Source organism: Lacerta agilis, chromosome 2, assembly GCF_009819535.1.
Source record: "Lacerta agilis isolate rLacAgi1 chromosome 2, rLacAgi1.pri, whole genome shotgun sequence".
NCBI classification, from domain to species: domain Eukaryota; kingdom Metazoa; phylum Chordata; class Lepidosauria; order Squamata; family Lacertidae; genus Lacerta; species Lacerta agilis.
The window spans coordinates 71,033,671-71,054,699 of record NC_046313.1 but is presented as its reverse complement, the minus strand read 5'-3'; the positions used below and the strand labels follow the sequence as shown (position 1 = coordinate 71,054,699).

The 21,029-nt window shown below is 41.7% G+C and overlaps 1 protein-coding gene across 2 annotated transcripts; it reads right to left on the bottom strand.

Moving 5' to 3' along the window:
- Positions 1–2,640: 2,640 nt before the first annotated feature.
- WDR82 (WD repeat domain 82) lies at positions 2,641–20,681 on the bottom strand. Of its 2 annotated transcripts, none has more exons than XM_033140670.1 (9): positions 20,232–20,681; positions 13,507–13,604; positions 7,564–7,630; positions 7,318–7,420; positions 5,267–5,383; positions 4,710–4,865; positions 3,603–3,672; positions 3,235–3,377; positions 2,641–2,833 (listed from the first exon to the last, which is right to left on the bottom strand). In XM_033140670.1, exons 1-9 carry the CDS (start codon positions 20,390–20,392, stop codon positions 2,804–2,806), a joined length of 945 nt encoding a protein of 314 aa, XP_032996561.1. In that variant the 5' UTR covers positions 20,393–20,681; the 3' UTR covers positions 2,641–2,803. The 2 variants fall into 2 exon arrangements, with proteins under 2 accessions (XP_032996561.1, XP_032996562.1); XM_033140671.1 differs by having other exon boundaries at positions 7,321–7,420; positions 20,232–20,680.
- Positions 20,682–21,029: the final 348 nt, after the last annotated feature.

Sequence of the window (21,029 nt, the reverse complement as noted above, 5' to 3'; positions counted from 1 at the left end):
ATTGTTTGGCCAACAGTGCTCCCATTTCTCTAATAGACTATCTGCAAACAGGTGGGGAAAACTACTTCAGTCCACGGGCCACATTCACTCATGGGCAACTTTATGGGGGTTCTATGTAGGTCAGAGCAGCAGTTGTAACTCTTACCTTTATATATTCTGCGTTGCAGTCAGGTTTTCATTAGCTGCACAACAGTCTTCCATCTAGGCAAGTAAGACAGATCAAGGACACATTGCAGGCAGACAAAATCACTTGGGAAAATGGTGGAGGCTGGACTCTAGTGAAGTTGTGTGAACTAGAAGGCCACATTTGGCCACCCAGGGATAAGGTTCCCCTTCCTTGGTGTATAACATTTAGGGCCAATAAACCTATGTAAAAAAAAATGTTAAGAGATGTGAGGGTCACTTTCATAACTGAACAGGCCTTAGAATCTTACCTGCTGGCAGTGCAGTAGATCTTCATAAAATGTTTATCAATCTTAACATCTAGCAACTGCTTCAGAAGATGCATCCATTTTAGCTTCGGTAACTGTGGAAAAATTGATGACTTGCACACTTTGCTGGAAGGATATGTTCAATAGTGAAGAAATACTGTTAACCAGAAAGCAATCCATTACATACATGATGGGAACACTACATGGCAAAGTTAATAGAGGACAGCAGTGCTCCTTGTGTCTAATACTGCAATTTATTCTTGACTTTAACGTATCTGTACACAAGCTGCAAATACAGGTTTACAAAATGTAACATGTAATTTAGGATACATAATACAGTTAACAAATATGAGTTCATTTGCAAGCAATGCTTTTCTTTAAAAAAGGTTTGATCAAAACTAGCTCCTGGCAAAAGTAAATGCAGTACGCGGTACACATACATCCCACTGCCTACTGAGAACCAGCTTCAGTAGAGTAGCAGCTTACTCAAGGTAAAAAGTAAAGCACTCATTGATTTCTCTTTTTGTAGCAGAGTGGGCAAGATTTTACGATTAAAAAAATTAACTGAACTGCGCAGCTCAGTGCAGCACCATGCAAATGAATTCTGGCAAGACCATAATTGATGTAATAGTGCTGCCCCTGGATCTCAACACTGCATCTGACAGTCCTGCTAGTGCTGCCATACTGTGAATTAATACAGCAGAAGCCAGGAGGTTGTGTGCTGATGCAGTTGAGGCAAATCCCTGAGCTGAAGCTACCTGCATCCTTGAACTTTGGCAGGCTCAGGAGAGATCCAGCCATTATCTCTGCAGAGGGAGCAACCGCTGGACACAAAACACAACAAAAAACCATTTTAAATTTAAATACAATTTAGTTAATAAGAAGGCAATGGGAGTTTTCTCCCCCAGCACCTCAAACTTAAAACGTTACATTCCTCAGTACGGCTCCTGTGCAGCAGCTCTTTGGAGGATGTAGAGAACGCCTGGGATGCAGTACTGTAACATGTACCACCAGAGCATGTTCTAAATGCAGAGGAAAATTCTCCAAAGGTGTGAACAACACTTAGCAAAGCCAGGACATAGCCAAAGGAAACATGTCTCCTTATCAAAATGCTAGTGGCTTTAAGAGTGAGGGCTTCATGGGAGTTCAAAACCACTAGAGCATGAAGCACTGAAATTGTGCTTGCTTGTATGATAATTACTGAAACGTGCAGGCTAGTAGTTTTAAGCACTTGGTAGTGAAGACTACAAAGCAGTAGGCCCAGATGCACATCACTATAATAGAACAGCTGACCTTGATTTCATTTCCAGTTGCCACATGACATGCTTACTTACTTACACGCCCCTTCGTTCTTCAGCAAAAGGACTCTCAGGCGAAGAAAGCAAACAAGCTGGAAACAGTGGAAATTCTGCAGTCCCATCAAGTTAGTTTGACAGAGTTAGTTAACTAAATTTGCACTAACAGAATGGCCCCATTCACAATGGGTGGAAATATTTAGGGAAGGGGGCAGTACAAGCTGTACCTAGGCTTGGAGGAATGAAATGGAAATATGGAGAACAGGAAGACCAATGTGTGAGAGGCAGGTGAAGAACCAAGACTAATTCCACAATACTGTATTGGTCCAAATGTAACTTTTTAATATCCAAAAGTAAAAAAAATATGCTCCACCCACCCACCCCTCCCCATATTTACATAATCAGTTGCAATTACACTGAAAGAAGGGGTACAGAGAATGCATTTCCATCTAGTCTGTTTTTAAAAACATTTTACAGCTGAAAACATCTTTATTGCTTAGGATCATCCACTCCAAGTCCCTGCATGTCCTTGACATTGACATGTCAAGGAATCCAAAATGTCTATAAAGTCTCATGGGAGTATTGGTAGCATCAGAAGCTTTCTCCAAGAATGGGATAGTTGCTGTATATATGGCACAAAGATTTATGTGGCACAAGGAAGCACTTAAGGAGTGCAGAGTGTATTTACTGTTGATATTTCAGACCAGAGAAAACATTCTGGAAAGTTTGTTTTTAAACAAGCCCAGAATCCTAGGAGCTTACAATTGGTAACCCCCACTTAAAAACAAAAGTGACTGATGTATCAACATGTATTTGCTGTGCCAATATTCAACCCAAAGTTCTGCTACAATTCGGGACGATCTCAAGTTCCTGAACTGGTAGGTGCGCAGCCAAATGAAAAAATCCTTTTGAAGGGATGCAGCAAAGAGCCTGGCATACCAAAATATATATAGGATGAGCTGCATGGGAGCATTCAAGTCTCTGCAATGTAATCCCAATACTTCTATTACAGTCTTCACAAATACGTTGCTGTCAATACAGTATGAAAACTGTCCAATGGAAAAGATGAATCCGGAATTAGTCATCTATAGTGGGTAACCAAAAGGCCTGAAAGAAGAAACAAAATCAGTGGTTCTAATATGTCTGCCAATTTTCTAATTACAAAGAACTATTCAATATAAATTGAGAGTTTATAGTTCCTGCTTACATAGCACATGTGCATTTTGAAGTGCACTGTTCTGCAAGTATGTTAAGGGGACAGGAGTGCACACACAAGCCTCACCCCCATGTTCTCACAGCATCATATGCACACACAGGGTCCCTGATCTTCCCCTGCAGGGGGCTTAAATACAAGTAGATTCCTCTGCAATCAACTCTGCTTTAACATGGTCCCCATCCATACAAAACGCTGTATTCACTTTCAAACACCCATAAGGCGAGCCCATTTGTCCGAAGCATTCACATATTCAATTTGGCTGGGATTCTGTAGAAACATATTGCCTCCTTACCATATTGGAGCATGCACTGGCAAAGGTCATAAACCTTGGGTTGAACTGTAAACAGGTAATAGGGCCTGTGTGCTTCCCATCTAGCACTGCTACTTTCATTCCAGTCTCTCCATTCCAGACATGGATCTTCCCATCCTCTGATCCTGTAAATATTATGCAATATTAGTACGAAGCACCAACAGGAAACCAATTAATTAAGCAACCCAACTGATTTTCAACTGATGGCACACCCAATATATACAAAATAGCCAGATACACCCCAGAAGGGCAGAAATCTTTTCAGGCCATAGGCTGCATTGGAAGTGACACTGAAATTACTTTTCAAACTTGGTGTTCCACAGTTACATAAAGGAGTGTGGCTCTCTTACCAATCATTATAAACTGAGAGTCTGGGGTGAATGAAGCTTCCAGTGTAACAGCCTTTGTGTTGTTAAATCCCTGCAAAGGAAAAGGAAAAGAAAGTTTGGAAGAGAGAAAAGCAAGTCAATGCCTCGAGCTAAGAAGCAAGAATCCACTAGAGTCCAGAAGATGATACACATGAAATCCTTTAGTTACCTGGGTTAAAAAGGGTGATCCAAGATTTTGGGAAGTAAATGGCAATTAGGCAGAGACTGTAAATATTTGAAGTATACTTGAAATTAAAAGGGATATTAATAAAAGAAACTGGTGTGCTGACAATCTAGTCCTGCCAGACCTAGAGAACTACTGGGCCCTTGATGAACTACTGCAGTAAAAGAGTTTGGCTCAGCATAACCTTTGTCATACAGAAGCAACATGTGCAACACCTTGGCCTGATAAGGGAATGAGGAAGGCCTTGTATGGTGGCTTGGTGAATGATGAAGCCGCTAAATGAGAGAAGCTAAGGTGACATTACAGGAGAAAACTGGGTAAACAAAGGGGGTGGAAAAAATTGTTCCCACCTCTGATGAATATAAAAACCCATAAAGGACAGGAGAAGGGTAGGCTCACTTTGTCTCTCAAAGGATGGAGAAAGGACCATGAGATCCATTGATATTGATGGTCACTGTTAATTATGAACTACTATGAAACTTAGAATAATCACGTCTTAAGTAGATGAACAAGAGGACTGTATGACGATGCAATGCAATATCAAGTACTGTTATGTAAAGAATTCATGCTTAATCTGCTTTCTTTATCTATAACACTTGCATTGGGTATTCTGCTTAATAAATTACTGTTTCAGTTGCACTATTGACTCACTTGTCACTCTTATCTGCTGGGCTGCAATACTGAACCCTGATTTCCACCAATCAGTAATAGGTTTATGAAAGAAGCGCCTGATAGTGCCTGCTAAAAATGTCTGTAGCATCAATATTTAGACAGAATGATTGTTGAAAGATGAACAGCTGAGGAATCTCTAAAACAATACTAGTGGATCTGTGCAATACATCTCACCTATAACTAAGGAAGTTCAAGACAGAGAGCTCCCCAGAAAGTAAGGAAAGCAGCCTCACCGCAAATGTATGAAGAACAGCTCCTTTAAAGGCATCTATGAGTCGGATGAACCCTCCATTGGTTGATATAAGAACAAGTTTACCATCACTGCTGAACTTCAAACCAGTCCACTCACAGGTTCGGTCATACTGCATCTTAAAGGTAGCAAATGGACCCTTCAAGAAAGAAAACCAAATGAGGGCACATAGCAGAACCATCTCAATCATTCTAGTTATGAAAGTTAACATGAACCTGCACAAACACAGTCATATCAAATTATTTTTGTTGTGAGAAGACTGAAGGGAGCCAGTGAGCATCTCTTAGTCACTGGGATTCTGGCAAATAATGCTGGTCTAGATAGACCCTGATCAGCTAAGGCATTCTTCAAAATGAATGAAAACTCAGGACCACCTAACAAAAATTACATTTTACTATAAGAGATCTAGAGTATGACTTTTGTTTTCTAGAGTTAATTGCATATCTGAATCACAGGAATTCTGCCCCTGTTACAGGCATCATGTTTATAGAGATCTCTTGGGAATGTTTACAATCTCAAATGCACCTGAACATTACATACCTTATCAAATGAGCGAAGATCATAAAGCTTCACCATTTCGGAATTGACCCCAGCTGCAAAAATCAGCCCCTCTGGATCAAATGAACACACAGGCTTCCCTTGAGGATGCATCAAGCCCTAGAATTTGGGAAATTAAAAGTAAAACAAAAAGTGTTACATAAAACATAAAACAAAAAGTGTTACTTCTATTACTGTTAAATCACCTTTCATAATACAATGTCCTGAATCAGGCATGAGACATAGTTATTTTAGCATTTTTACTGCCATCTTTTAGTATGTGCAAAACTTTAGTGCAGGCAGCCAAAGACTTGTGTGAAACCTGTCAATACAAGTAAGCAAGCACGCACACACACGCACTTACACAGTCAATGATATACATTATTTTTATTATAATAATAATAATAATAATAATAGAATTCATGCCCACTATATACTTCTAAACCAGAATACTGAGTTGGAATGATTAAATGTGAATCATTAACAAAGGTGAATCACTAACAGGTATGCACGTAGTTTCCTAGCTACTGTGGCAAGCAATGCCAGCATATAAATATAAAACTATGTATTAACAATTCTATCACAATATCTAGTACTGCTCTATAACAACACTGTTATTTAAGATTATTTAAAACATGATTATTTAAAATTTCCTTGGTTCAACATATAATTGAAAAAACTTAGTTGTGAATTATGTCTTCTATATGATTACAGCCAAACCCACATTTTCATTGGTGCCACAGATACCTGTAAAACTCCATTCAATATATATGGATGGCATTAACTGAGTCTAAGCTCCATGAAGAACCAAGGAAAGTTAGTATTTATAGGTAATGTACCTTCGCATAATCTTTTGAGAAACATATTATAAATTACACCATTTTTCTGGACATCATAAACAATGTCCCCAGTTTCTCACACTATGGCAATGGCCTAAGGCCAGAAATCCTTCAATTGCTAAAATACAGTTTGCTAGGTTTTTTGACAACTCTGTACCTGACCCTTAGGTGTTCCAATGAATACAATTTAGTTAAGACATATTCATTTTGCTTATTCTGCACCAATTGTTCACCTAAAGCAAATCCAACTCCAGCTACAAATATAAGCTAAAGCTGGATCTAAGAGGAATTGATGGTGTTCATATAGGGAGTCCTAAGATCTTTGTTTAGAGCGCTTGATTACTTCCTACAGTGATCCAAATTTAGACAATGTTAGTTAAGCATATCTTATTTCATGATAGCAATGCTAGGTTATTGGCATAAAGCAGAGCTGAGATCTTTCATTCCACCAAAGCAGACATTTCTGCAACAATGTTGTTTATGCAAAAAATAAAAAGTGGGACCAAACTACAGCTCTCCTCTACCCGTTTTTATCGAAATTGTTTATATTAAAACATCATTAATGCACACTCTTAATTGCAGGGTAGTGTTCTAATGCAGAGTCTGTACAAGTCACAGTAACATTTTGTCAATATTAGTACTGGCCAACTTGTGTGCCACAGCTGGTCCTTATTTACTAAATCAAAGGCTAAGATATCAATGAAAGTTACAAATTAATGTTTATTTGTGTCCTTGATATATTTATAAATCAAATAATGTAACAGAGATATCCAATCAGATTCCAATGCTTCCTACAACTAGCTTGCTCTTCATAAATAGAATTCTCTTTATCCCAGAGTTGCAGCTTTTGACGAAGAAACTGGATACATACCCAAAGGCCGAACATTTGCTATAATTGTGTGGGTAACAACCATGCATAAGATTTAAAAATATTACCAAGAAGTGTGTGCATGGAGGAAGAATGTTCTTTGGGACCACAACACATGGGGAGGTGAACATTTCCCTCCCCAGTTGTGATTCCAATGCTGAACCACCACAAATTCTGGCAATTAGAATTAGAGAAAAGGCTCAAACTGATGCACAGAACAGATTTATAGGCTTGTAATTCCTTTGGTAACACACCATCTTTTAGTGGAATTGAGTACTATGCTCTACAGTCTATTATACATTCTGAAGCAGCCCTCCAGTGCACCTCATGCCGACTACCCAATATTTTACCTGGCAATTTGGAGATCGAAGATCCCAAAGTCTGATGCTCTTATCAAGCGACCCAGAAATAAAAGTGTCATCCACTGGAGACATGGATAGAGCAACAACCCTGAAGGAGAGATAAAAATAAATGACACAAAACCATTTTTTCATCTTTCATTTTTGCAATTTAAATGAGATAAAAATTCAACAAAATGCACTGTTATTCCCGATTCTTTACCAGCAAAATTACAAATGCATTACTCATCTTACCTCTTGTTATGTCCTGGGAAGTATCTGATGTATTTATTGTCATGCAGAGAAAGGTATCTGATTGTATCTACAAGAAATCAACAAGGCAAACAATATTATACAGCAACCCTGCATCACCTGGCAGTAATAACAGCTTGTTTATTTCAATAGAGATGGTTCTTTTTCTTGAAACACAGTTATTGTGTGGGTTAAAATTGAAGCCATGAAGTACAGTCTTCTGGCATAGCCTGAGCAAAATAGTACAGTATTTGCTGTCCTATACTTAAGTGACCCAACATGAAAATGTTTTAGGTTTGAGCCAGTAGGAATAATATACTGTACTTTCTGTCTAAAAAAAATAACCATTTCTCTACCTGCAGTTTGTTTAACTTTTAGCTGTGTTAAGAATTTAGCAGTCATGTAAACCTTATCCGAGTGCCAACCACCTCAGCTCAACAACTGCAGTTAAAATGAGAATTCTGGGATACTGAAGTCTGAAAACTACTTCTGGATAAAAAGAAATGAACGGAATTAAACAAGTAAAAGACAACTAAATAGCAATACCTAAACATGTATATAAACGCAAATAGAACATTGAGATTGATCACTAGCATTATATTTGCAGTATTTCTCAATCAGTATTTTCAACATACTTAACTGTAATTGGAGTACAAAACCAAAAAAGTAAGTTATACAGCAGATAAACCTATTCTTGTAAAATTATTTCTTAGTCTTTACTCAAAGTTATATTTATAAATGTTGATGTAAATAATCAGCTTTTTCAAAAGACAAACTATAGTGGGAGAGCAAATAAGATGAGAATTTCAACTCCCAAGTGGAAAGTAAGGATGCAGAACCCACACATTTTGCAGCCCTTTAATTGCATGAAAAAATAATGTGCTTAATTATTTTCCAGTGAAACTGATAAGAACATGCAGAGGAACATAGCCACATTTTGAAGAACAATTTTACAAGCCAAAAATGAATGCCCAGGACAGACAAGCTAGTCTGAAGAGCCTACTCTCTACCATGCACACTGCAATGCACAGGTTTTTTAAACTCCTGAATCTATTGTTTAAACACACACACATTTGAGAGACTGATGGTCTTTAAGTAGCAACAGTTACCTGGCACCAAACGAATGCAGGGAGGAATCGCCTTGTTTAAGCAGATAAAGCTCTGTCCCAGGCAAGGCAGTGGCCTGTACAGTTATCTCCTGTACCGGGTGGTATCATAGACCCTCAAACTGTACAAACTACTACCTCAGCCTGGAATCAGGCAGGTAGAATTAGGCTTGAAAACTGAGAAATTCTTCATAGAGGAGTACATCAGCAGAGCTGGTTCGAGAAGAAATTCAGAAGCACCTAAATATTAATTCAAACACACAAATTGTGGCAAGCCTCCTGCAGGAAAGGACTTTGATTTGCCTGCCTCTTTCAAGAACATGTCCATACTGATTGAGTTCTTGAAATGCTTCAGACATTCGAGATAGATACCTTTTGAAGCACATATCAGTGATGCAAGGTAGAAAAATTTTCTAATTTTTTTCTCCATTTGTAAAAATCCATTATTTCATAAAATTCATTAGTTACACATAAAACAGTCAAACTCTGCAGTTTCAAAGTTGTGATTAACTTTTTGTAGATGACTATCCCTCAGAAGTGTGCATGAATATTTAATAAATATACATTTTTGTGTGTTTTGTTTTCTTTTAAATTTTAAACCCTGAGTTGTAACCAAGCCTAGTCATACTCAAAGTAGACCAACTGAAATTATTAAACCTAGGGTCAGGGTCAACTATTCCATACTACTAGCAGAAGTCAGCACAATGACTCCCACTAGTGCAATGGGACCCCACCCACAGCTGCTCTGGAGGGGCGGGAGAATACTAAGAACAGCATATTGTGGGAGAAGAGAGATCACTCCATAAGGCAAGCAGAAAATGCTATTGCTGACAGAACAACAGCCTTCATATGAGAATGAATTCCTCCCCGTTAGTAATGTCCATTAAGTTCAACAGGTCTACTCTGAAAAAGACTAGCATTGGGCACAGCCCTATGTAAGGAAGTGTATGTTGCCAAGCTGTTATATCTCGAAAAGTATTTTCAAGTAAAGCTTTGGATTGAATACAGCATTACAACTTCAATGGCTAAGTTCACATGCAACCCTGGTAGAGCTATGCAGATGAGCCTCAACTAGCCCAAACATGATTCAACCAATCCCCGCTTCTTATTTTTACTAAATCAATTGTGTAAAATCAGACTCAATTGATTTAGGGTTTGGAAATTATTTATTTTTAATTTATTTGTTTATATGCCATCTTTCTTCCAAGGATCTCTAGGGACATACAGTTCTCCCCTGAACTCCCATTTTATCATCACATCAACTTTTGAGGTAAGTTAAAGTGAGAGGCAGTAACTAGTCTAAGGGCACCCACTGAGCTTTAAGACAGAGTGGGGTTTATACCTTGGTTTCTTGGGATCTAGTCCAACACTCTAACCAGTGCACTGTGCTGGTTCTGGAAAACCCATATCACTGCATACTTTAACACTGCCAACCATGGCTGAGGACTGTTTAATAATCAAGGAATGTACACACATTTTGTTTTTTAAAAAGAAAAATTAAGAAGCCATATCATAATTTTGTACACCCAGCAAGAGAAGGAAGGATGTGGTTAATTACTGCTGTGGTATCACCTCTATGCAGAGGCCAGAAAGATTGGCCAGTTCTGAGAATATTCTGAATTTTAAGCTTTAGATTAAAAAACTCAAGATATTATTCATAATACTTTTATGAATGCCTACAATGCTTCTCAGATAATTTTTAGAATATTAATGCCTTGATAATAAGCTTGACTAAAAGTTTTATTATTTTACTCAAGGTGTTACCACATTGAGCCAAAATAGATATGAGTACAAAATAAATTCCTTGTTGTTGTTGTTGTTCAGTCGTGTCCGACTCTTCGTGACCCCATGGACCAGAGCACACTAGGCACGCCTATCCTTCACTGCCTCCCGCAGTTTGGCCAAACTCATGTTAGTAGCTTAAATTCCTTGTACTTACAGCTTAAATTGACAGAACTTAAAAAGGATAAATTTAGAAACTTGGCCTACAAAGGGCGAAAAACTTCCACCCTGCGGGCACAGGACCCAATATGGCAAGCCAGGCTGCTTTTGCCAAACATGCCCAACCACCCCACACCTGATGGCATATATATGAAGACAGGTGTGGGGCAGGTAAGGATGTGGCTACAAAATAACAACTTGAAGCTTAAATCAGCACCACCAGCAAGCTTTACTAGAATTGGTTGCACTATGGCAGGCTTCAACCTCAGCCATCCAGATGTTTTTGGCCTACAACTCCCATGATTCCTAGCTAGCAGGACCAGTGGTGAGGGATGCTGGGAACTGTAGTCTCAAAACATCTGGAGGGCCAAGGTTGAGGAAGCCTGTACTAAGGGGTTCCCCACTGAACCCAGCTTTGTCCATTTGCAGGTGCAGTGTTAAATCAAATCGTACTCACAAATGGACTTTAAACGTGCTCACTGTAACTGCCAATAATCGGATTGTGGCCCACAGAGGTATGTGGGTGAGGGAATGAAGCTGGCCAACAGCGGGGTGAGAAAATCAATTTCTCACCACTTCCCAAGGATGAAAAGCAAGCTAGAAAACTTGTTCGGTGTTTTAGTCAAGCATGGTTTGTTCAGATGCTTAAATGTCAACTTAAGGAGACAACATTATCAAGTTAAAAGTCAGAAATTAATTATTATCCACTAGACAAAGGGTAGATGAGAAGCAGAAACTGCTCATCTGCATTAGAGTATGAAGAGATATTGAATGGATGGAACAAGCCAGGTTTGGGGATGAGAAACGTGTTGCGACAGTGGAGCAAACATGTCAATAGTTGAGGATAGGGTTGCACTGGTAGGATGGGATATACCGTATTTTACGCTCCATAAGACGCACTTTTTCCCTCCTAAAATGGAAGGGAAAATCGCTGTGCGCCTTATGGAACGAAGGCTTCGCTCCCACTGCCTCCCCACATCCCCTGCCGCGTTCGGCGGGAGGTGGGGGGAGGCAGCAGCGATGTTGCTGGATCATGCCAGCACCTCCGTTCACCGAAAGAAGCTTCTTTCGGCGAGCGGAGCTGCTAGCACGATCCAGCAACATCTCCGCTGCTTCCCCCGACCTCCCGCGGAACGCGACGGGGGATGGGGGGAGGCGGCGGGAAGCGAAGGGGATGTTGGTGGATCGTGCCAGCAGCTCCGTGAAGCCGAACGCGACGGGGGATGGGGGGAGGCGGCGGGAAGCGAAGGGGATGTTGGTGGATCGTGCCAGCAGCTCCGTGAAGCCGAACGCGACGGGGGATGGGGGGAGGCGGCGGGAAGCGAAGGGGATGTTGGTGGATCGTGCCAGCAGCTCCGTGAAGCCGACCGCGACGGGGGATGGGGGGAGGCGGCGGGAAGCGAAGGGGATGTTGGTGGATCGTGCCAGCAGCTCCGTGAACGGAGCTGCTAGCACGATCCACCAACACCTCCGCCGCCTCCCCCCACGTCCCGCTGAACGCGACGGGGGATGGGGGGAGGCGGCGGGGAGCGAAGGGGATGTTGGTGGATCGTGCCAGCAGCTCCGTGAGCCGAGCTGCTAGCACGAACCACCAACATCTCTGCTGCCTCCCCCCATCCCCCGCCGTATTCGGCGGGAGGTGGGGCGAGGCAGCTGCGATGCCTGCTTTTGGGATCGGTGGGCGGCAGGGAGGTTGGTAGAGGATTTCCTCCACCACCCCACGCGCTGCCCGCCAATCCCAAAAGCAGGCTTTTGGGATCGGTGCAAGGCATGGGATGGTGGAGGAAACAGCGGGGATGCTGCTGCTTTCTCCACCACCCTGCGCCCCGACGCCAAAAGCAGGCTTATCCCCTGTTGCTTTAAAGGGACATGGGGAGGAGGGGAGAAACCTTCTCCCCTCGTCCCCATGTCCCTTTAAGGAAGCGGGGATGAGCCGCTGTGAAGGGAGAAGGGGCTTTCCCTCCAGCGCTCCCCTCCGTGTTTTTTAGAGGAGGAAAACCAGGAAAATATTTTTTCCTGGTTTTTCCCCTTTAAAAAACAAGTGCGTCTTGTGGTCCGGAGCGCCTTATGGACCGAAAAATACGGTAAATTCAATAAAAAAAACAGAGGGTGGGAACTGCAGAATCTGCAGAGCAAGCACAACAACAGAAGTGAGGAGAGTAGTTTGGGGAAATGGATGTGACTGAAAAGAAGCAGGTAAAGTGTGTGAAGGATAGACTGAGTAGAAAAAAAATCAAAGCCCATATTCATAAATCTCTTTCAGGTTCACGTTTCTGCTCAAGACAAGCTCAAATACTAAAAAAAAAAGTACATCTGATGTGACCAACAGAACCCAGTTTGATAAAGATAATCAACATTGTTAACCACATAGAGTCATATAGGCAAAGAGTCAAAAATCCACTGTAACATTTTTAGGAAGAGAAATGAATTTACAGACCCCAATATATATTCCCAAGTAAACAATGTATTTACGGTTGGGGAAAACAGAGATGAGGGCAAGTACTAAGGCTGCAATTTTAACCTCACATACCTGGAAGTAAGTCACACTTAACTCAATAGGACTTACCTCTAAGTAGACATGGTTAGAATTGCACTATAAGCCAGTAGCAAAGTTAAGAGACACCTGCATACATGTTTAGCTTGCATCAAATCAATGGTTCAGGCTTTCATTTCACCCTGATTAAAAGTTCAGCCAAGAATTGACTAAGGAATCTCTTTAAAATAATGCTTTAGAGATTAAACCCTAAGAGCAGGAAAATATTCATTTACCTTCTAAAAGCTTTAATGAATAAACCACTCAATGTAGTCAAGCCCAATCTTTTCCTCAAGTCTTCAGTATTTATTATCTATCCCTGCCAAAAAGCAGGTAGATATTAGACACAATGAATAGATCACTTACCATCTATTTTATTGGAACTGTAAACCACAGTGTTGGCAGCATGCGTGTATCTGATGAGATCCACTCCATACTTTTTACTGTATAGTGTTCTCTTAGGTCTGCCAGGAAGAAATACAAGAATGATTATACTTGTTCCAACATATAAGAACTCCGCTTAGCCGTATCAAAAACCTTTAAAAAAGCAACTGAACACCTTCACTCAAAGAAGACAACTGCCATTTTAAGACTGCTATTTCTCTCTCCTTTGATTACCACAAAATGAACTGTGACTAAACGGCCTCGGTCCAGTATACCTGAAGGAGCGTCTCCACCCCCATTATTCTGCCCAGACACTGAGGTCCAGTGCCAAGGGCCTTTTGGCAGTTCCCTCACTACGAGAAGCCAAGTTATAGGGAACCAGGCAGAGGGCCTTCTCAGTAGTAGCACCCGCCCTGTGGAACACCCTCCCACCAGATGTCAAAGAGAAAAACAACTACCAGACTTTTAGAAGAGATCTGAAGGCAGCCCTGTTTAGGGAGGCTTTTAATGTTTAATAGATTATTGCATTTTTAATGTTCTGTTGGAAGCCGCCCAGAGTGGCTGCGGAAACCCAGACAGATGGGTGGGGTATAAATAAATTATTATTATTATGACTAACAAATGATTTTTTTTTTTACATGCTAGTGTATGCCATTAAATAAAGAGATTGTGGGGCTAGAAACAGTTCCAATGAATATCTGGTCAGATTCAAAACAAGCTCACTTCAAACCATGGTGTCTGAAGCTGGTTTGTTAAACCACTCAAGAGTTTATAATAAATCCTGGCCCAGATGATACAACGAGCTACACAGAGGTAGGGGAGAGGCGGCGGCAGTGCATAAGCCTTATTTCAGCTCCTGGGTGTTATGTTAAACCATGGGTTAGCATGATGTGCAGACACAACCCAAACCTGAGCCCTAGATCTTCCACTTAGAGATGTGAAGGAAAAAACCGTTTTTTTCCGAAAAATTGGAAAAATAAAAAATAGATTATGGAATGTTTTATTTTAACATGATGAATAAAATATTTTAAGGTAAGGGGTTCAAATATTTTATAAATAATTTCTAAAAAATATGTATGGTATCAGATTATTCTAATTTCTGTGAGGTCAAGCAAGTCCTAGGTTACAAACTGAACTCTCAAATGCAAGAACGAGATACATTTCTTCCTTTAGGAGGTGCTGTTGTCACCAGAAAAGAAAAAGGTTTCAGTTTTGTTTTTGCATGTGTGTGGTATGCATTGGTTCTGTTCCTCTTCACTATGCCTCAAAGCACTGGAAGAAAATATAGAGCAACAAAAAGGGCCTGAAAGTATATACTTAATTACAGCTCAGAAAATGATTCTGATTAAATTTCATGCCCATTCATTGAAACTTAGTCTACTTCCTTCTTCAGTTCTTTTTATGAAAATGTTTTTTTTAAATACTGTGGAGAGGAAATATGAATAATTGTTACTTCTGGATTTTTAAGAATTGTTTTGTGGGGGTTTTTTTGTTCCACATAAACTAGTAAACAGTTCAGGAGATTGTTGCTCCATTTGTTACAAATACAAATAAATATTATTTTAAAAGTAAATTCTGTTTGTAATAATTGTTTGGATACACTATATTTTTAATATGCTAGTTGTGATAATTTTATGCCCATTAAAATTGTCCATAGTTATATTTTATGTTTCTAAAGTAACAGAATGACTTTCAATCTGGAAAAGAAAAAAGAAGTGCTAAAATTCCCATATTTTTCCAGAAAAAACCTGGGGTTTTTTCTGAGCTTCAAAATTTCCAGAAATTTTACCTCTCTACTTCCACTAAAGTAAGAAATTCCCTCACATCTGTCAAATCTTGTAACATATGCAAAAGGACTTTGCTCTTTACTTTACACATAGCCAGGCAGAAGTAGCACAAGAAGTCAGCACTTATTTTGCCTGGCCCAGAGCTCAGCACAATATAGAAGACCTCTCCTTACCAAAGTTCTGTAACACAGGGAGAAAACTTGGGGGAGAGGGAGGTTCAGAGGAAGTCATAAACATGTTTGGCTACTGAGTCATGCCAGTATTTCTGAATCTTTACCCAGGAAATTTAAAAGCAAACATTGTAGCCTGCTGCAAGAAAAGATTTGTTATCTGTCTCATCATAAAAACTATATATTGGCCAGGAGCTTATGAACTTTATGGATGAGTCAATTTTGAACTTGGGCCTTCCGCATCAAAACCCAGTCAAGATACCGCATCTCACATGCTAAGTCACTTTGAATGTACCAGTAAACTATAGTTTAGTATTATAGGAATGAGCCATGGGATGGTGGTCAGAAGCATCTACAGTCGCACCTTGGTTTTCGAACAGAATCCATTCCAGAAGTCCATTTGACTTCCGAAAACGTTAGAAAACCAAGACGCAGCTTTTGATTGGCTGCAGGAACTTCCTGCACTCAATTGGAAGCCGCGGAAGACGTCTGGGTTCCAAATAACTCACTTCTGGGTTTGCACGGTTCAGGAGCCAAAATGTTCAAGTTGCAAGGCGTTCGGCAACCCAAGTATGACTGTATTTTTTATTTTAATTATGATTCCTCCTTGTCTGCACTCCAGGAACTCTGGTTTGATTCAACTGATTCATGTAAGAATCATAAACCATGGTTAGAGAGTTTAATCAGAGTCCCAACTTTGGACATTTAAAATTGAAAGCAGAAGCTTTCAAGCTCCTCCTTCTCACAGCAAAAGGAATGGTGGGAATGCATAAGCCCAGGTGTGGGGTTTGCTCCTGTAACACTAAACCATGGCTTATAGTGGTAGATATAGTATTTAAGCAATAAACAAGAATACATTTTATTTTCAAACCTGTTGATACTGTAACTTAGGTAGGGGAATGAAAATTATGTTCTTGCTAAGTGAAAGGGTGTACTGTGCCACTTCTATTACATCTAGCACTCTAAAATTCATTGCACTCTGGTATGTTATGTCCTCTTCAAACTGACAGAAGCATTAAGTGAATCTGGGACACTTACCGGTACGGTAATTACAATTTGTCTATCTGTGGTCAGAGTGAGAATCAACAGAGTAGAAGAACAAATATAAAAAGAGCATGTAAACTGTGATTCAACAACAGGTGACAAAACACCTTTTTGTTTATTATTTATTTAAACAATTTATATACTGCTTAACTATAACCACCTCTAAGCAGTGTACAAGAAATATAATACACAAAAGGGAATTTTTGATGGAACTATAAAATTGGTCGGAACTACAGTATAAAAATACTTCAATTAAAATGTCTTCAATAGTTCAACAGGGAAGGGGGCTGTCTGACCTCAGTTGGAAAGGAGTTCCATAAAATTGAGCCCACATTGAAGTGAGAGGGTAAGGAACTATTTTTGGCTTGATACACACTCCCCTTGGGGAAAGGGAGGGAACGAACTGTGTGTGTCACCATGCCAGCATGCAAGATCATAGGACTGCTTTCATGATAGTCAATTATTAAAAAGGCATTTATTTGGTCTAAGAATTGCCTTAAACAAGGAGAAAATAAAGCTTGGAGCTACGCAACAACACATAGTCTGATTACATGTGAGTGTGCTTTTCATTGATGTCTCATTTCATAAGCTCTGGACACTCTTGCTAGAGGCAACCAATCTAACAAGTAAATGACTTTTGCCTTTGAAATTTGAAAAACTGCTTTAAACCTACCTCAGACAGATACAAAAAAAAATGGGTTTCAGTAGAATAAACTTTTTTTAAAAAAATAGCAAAGATAGCTTCATTCTTGGCAAAGATTTCACCATCCTCAAGGGTGACTGCAAAAGATTATTTGATGCTCTCAAAATGAAAACAGAAACCATGATTCCCTTTCAGCAGTAGACTGAATTGGAACCCCCCCACCCCAATATTATAAACTTTGCCCGAATAGTGTCAGCTAATGGAGTTAAGTACTTTAAAATACATGGAAAAGAGCAGACTCTTCAGGAGGGGAGAGCCGTTAATATGGGAACTCTTGTCTACAAAACTGAACAGTATAAATCATGGAGTAGAACTGATGACAGATTTATTATATATCTACATATAGTAAGAAATACCATTAATACACTTATTTTGAAAAACCCTATCTCACTGAATTTTAATAGTTTATTATTATGTGTCTTTAAAAGTATTGGAAATTTTGTTTCTCTTCTTGAATCTTCAAAGTATCTAGCAGCTAATGTGAAAACAATCCTAACACGGCTGCACATTACTGATCAAAGATATACATAGAAAAACTAGAAGGTCACAGCCCAAAATGCCTAAAAATGCAACATTTTACATTTGTAATGGTATAAGCAGTACCAAAGAAGTGATAACACAGAAGAAGAAGAGAAGAGTCTGGATTTGATATTCTGCTTTATTCACTACCCAAAGGAGTCTCAAAGCAGCTAACATTCTCCTTTCCCTTCCTCCCCCACAACAAACACTCTGTGAGGTGAGTGGGGCTGAGAGACTTCAAAGAAGTGTGACTAGCCCAAGGTCACCCAGCAGCTGCATGTGGAGGAGTGGAGACGCGAACCTGGTTCACCAGATTACGAATCTACTACTCTTAACCACTACACCACACAGCTGCAAGGTGAAAATAAAAAATGACAACTGGCACCCTGCACCCTTCCCTCAAACTCTCACTCACACACAACCCAAATGTGATATGGCCTAAGGCCTTCCATACCCATGCCATCCCTTTCCCTGTGTGGAGACTATGCACAACTTCAATTCCCAACATCTGGTGTGTGCACGAGGAGCATACACATGTTGTGTGCTGGGACCACATGGATTAAATATGTAAAATGAATGTGTCTAACAGCCAACCCACCCCCAACAAAGTGAAGCAAGCTAGATACAGCAGGAAAGGGGGAAACCTCTTTGCCCTGACTCCACAATACCACTGGTGGTTGGTTGTCAACAGAAGACATAGGGCCCCCAACCTCTAGCAGAAAAAACCTCCCTTGTAATCTATCCACTAGCCCATTGTACTCTTGAGCTGTATCCCTCGCCCCACCCCCACCCCAAATCTGAGCAGCAGGTGAGGTTGCCTGGACAGGAGGAACATGTCTCCTTGGGGCTGAATGGGGCAGCTGCACTGTTTTCTGCCTGGTAGCTGTTCTGAGGACCTTTTCCATCCCCGCCTGCACCTGTAGCAGCAACAAATTTTCCTGCTGGAGATCCCATTAGCTGGCAAGGCAGGACCTGGAAAGGTGAGCCAGGGGCACTCCAGGTATCACAGGAGGATTCTGCCTGATGGGTGAATTTTGTGCCCCAAGCAAGGGCAGATTTCGCCAACTCCTAGGTACGCCTCTACCCCACAGAAGCACAGATTACTTTATTAGTGTACCAGTCTTTTAGTAGGCAAGCTGAAGAAAATTCTGTTATAGGTGTGATGCTGAAAATATCACATTCACTAGGATTTGGTAATCATTCACATTGTCTCAATGTTTTGGTCTCACATATAAAAACAAGCAAGTGCTTCAAAGAAAGGTGCTTTCTGTATCGACTTTAACAAGACACTGAGTGAGAAGGAAAGAAAACTGAACACAAGCCTTTATAAATGCATTTTATTTAATTCAAATCCACTAACAGGAGCAGCAAATTGCATTTGCAAGAATACTTATAATCACCAAATCATTTAGCAGGGCAACACAAACACAGAGTCGTGTATGACACAATTGCCGGTATAATTTCATCTTCATTTTCTCACAGTGATAAAAATGAAAGGTCAGCTACTTACTATATCTATTCTATAGCATTATATCTGGTGCTACTGATGGGACAGTTAGACTCACTTCATGCTCCTCTGCTGACACAACCATATTCCAACTGAGGTACTGTTTTTATACATCATGCCTTTCTCCACTCGGCCCCAGTTTACATCCTTAACACATCCATGTGCTAAAGATCCCACAATACTATCTTGTTGAAGTTGCCATCAACATCAATTTCCTCCTAAACCTAGGAACTAGTCAGTTCAGTCAGCAACCAAGTACACTGCTTATTTGCATAGGTAAATAAAAAAGGTTAGGGAGCACAATGTTAATATAGGCAGGGAAGGAACCCAATCATAGAACTGTAGTGTTGGAAGGGACCCAGGGATCATTTAGTCCAACCCCCTGCAATGCAGGAATAGGCAGCTGCCACATATCAAGATCAACCTTGGCGTTATCAGTACCATGCTCTAAGCCACTGAGCTATCTTGGCTGACAAACCAAAGGGGGGGACCCTTTAGCTGATTCCTTTAAGATGTACAACTTGCTTTTCTAAAGGCAAGAAGCACCACCAATGCTTATAGAGCACTTGCACTTTCCTAAGAATATTAGAAGATAAGGCAGGCCCTACTCACAGATCTCACAGGAGGCGGGACTATGCCCTCGGTTCCTCCGTCCTTGGAAGTCGGGGCATCCCACCAACCCCGAGGCGCTTCTTGTCCTTCAGCCGGTCCTGCCAACAACACACCCACACCGGTCCCCAAGCCACCCTCCTCCACAAGTATCCTCAGATGCCGAGAACCGGTTTATTTTAAATGTTCCAAATTTCTCTCTTCAAGCCCCCTCCCCCCGTCCGATCCACTGACTCCCCTTCACCCGCGAGAGGTCTGAAGGGCCTCCTCCGGGCTTCAGAGAGGGAGGGTCTGTCTCTCTCTCCCCTTCCCTCCCTCCCCCCTCCGCGGCCTGCCCGGGCCTGCCCGCCCTCTCGCAGTGCACTCACTTGCCCTCCTGGCAGTCGTAGAGCACGATGGAGTCGTCGTCACTGCTGGAGATAACGGTCTCGCCGTTGGGGCTAAAGTCGAAGCAGTTGATCTTGTCCGAGTTCTCGCGGAACACTTTGGCCACGCGGAAGCTCCGCAGCACGTTGTCCGTCAGCTTCATGCCGCCGCCGGGAGAGGAGGGAGGGAGGGAGCCGGCGGGGCCTGCACGCCGAAGAGGGCGTGGGGAAAGCGGGAAGCGCCTGCCTCGCGGCGGAGGGAGAGGAGGAAGCCGCGGGGAAGGGACGCTGGTCGGTTGGAGAAGCTGGTCGACGGCGCCCTCAGGCGGGCTCGAGTCAAGCTGCGGGCGGCAGGAGGAGGCGGCGGCGGCAGTTGCAGCAGCGGCGGAGGCTATTCATTGTGTCCGCCATTTTGCGGCTCCAGGGGGCCCTGTGAGGAGAGAGGGAGGGAGGAGAGATGGGGTAGCGCCGCGCGGAATTGTGGGGCAGCGGAGGAAACCAAGGCGGAAGGCGGCGACCCTTAAAGGCGCAGGTGCGCCGGCAGGAAAGGGGGAGAGCAATGGCTCATGGGATACAAGCGAGTCTCTCAGAGGCGGCGTGAGAGGCAGCGGTGCATTATGGGAGCCGGCATTCCAGCCGCGTTATATATGATGAGGCGGGCTCGCTCGCGCGCGGCCTCTTTCCAATCGCTCAGTTCCGCTTTCTTCCCCCTCCTTTTGCAAGGGGGCGTGATAGAACGGTCGAGCGGGAACGTTCTCCTCTGTGGGCAGCCAGCCAATCCCTGTTGAGTGTAGAACCCCG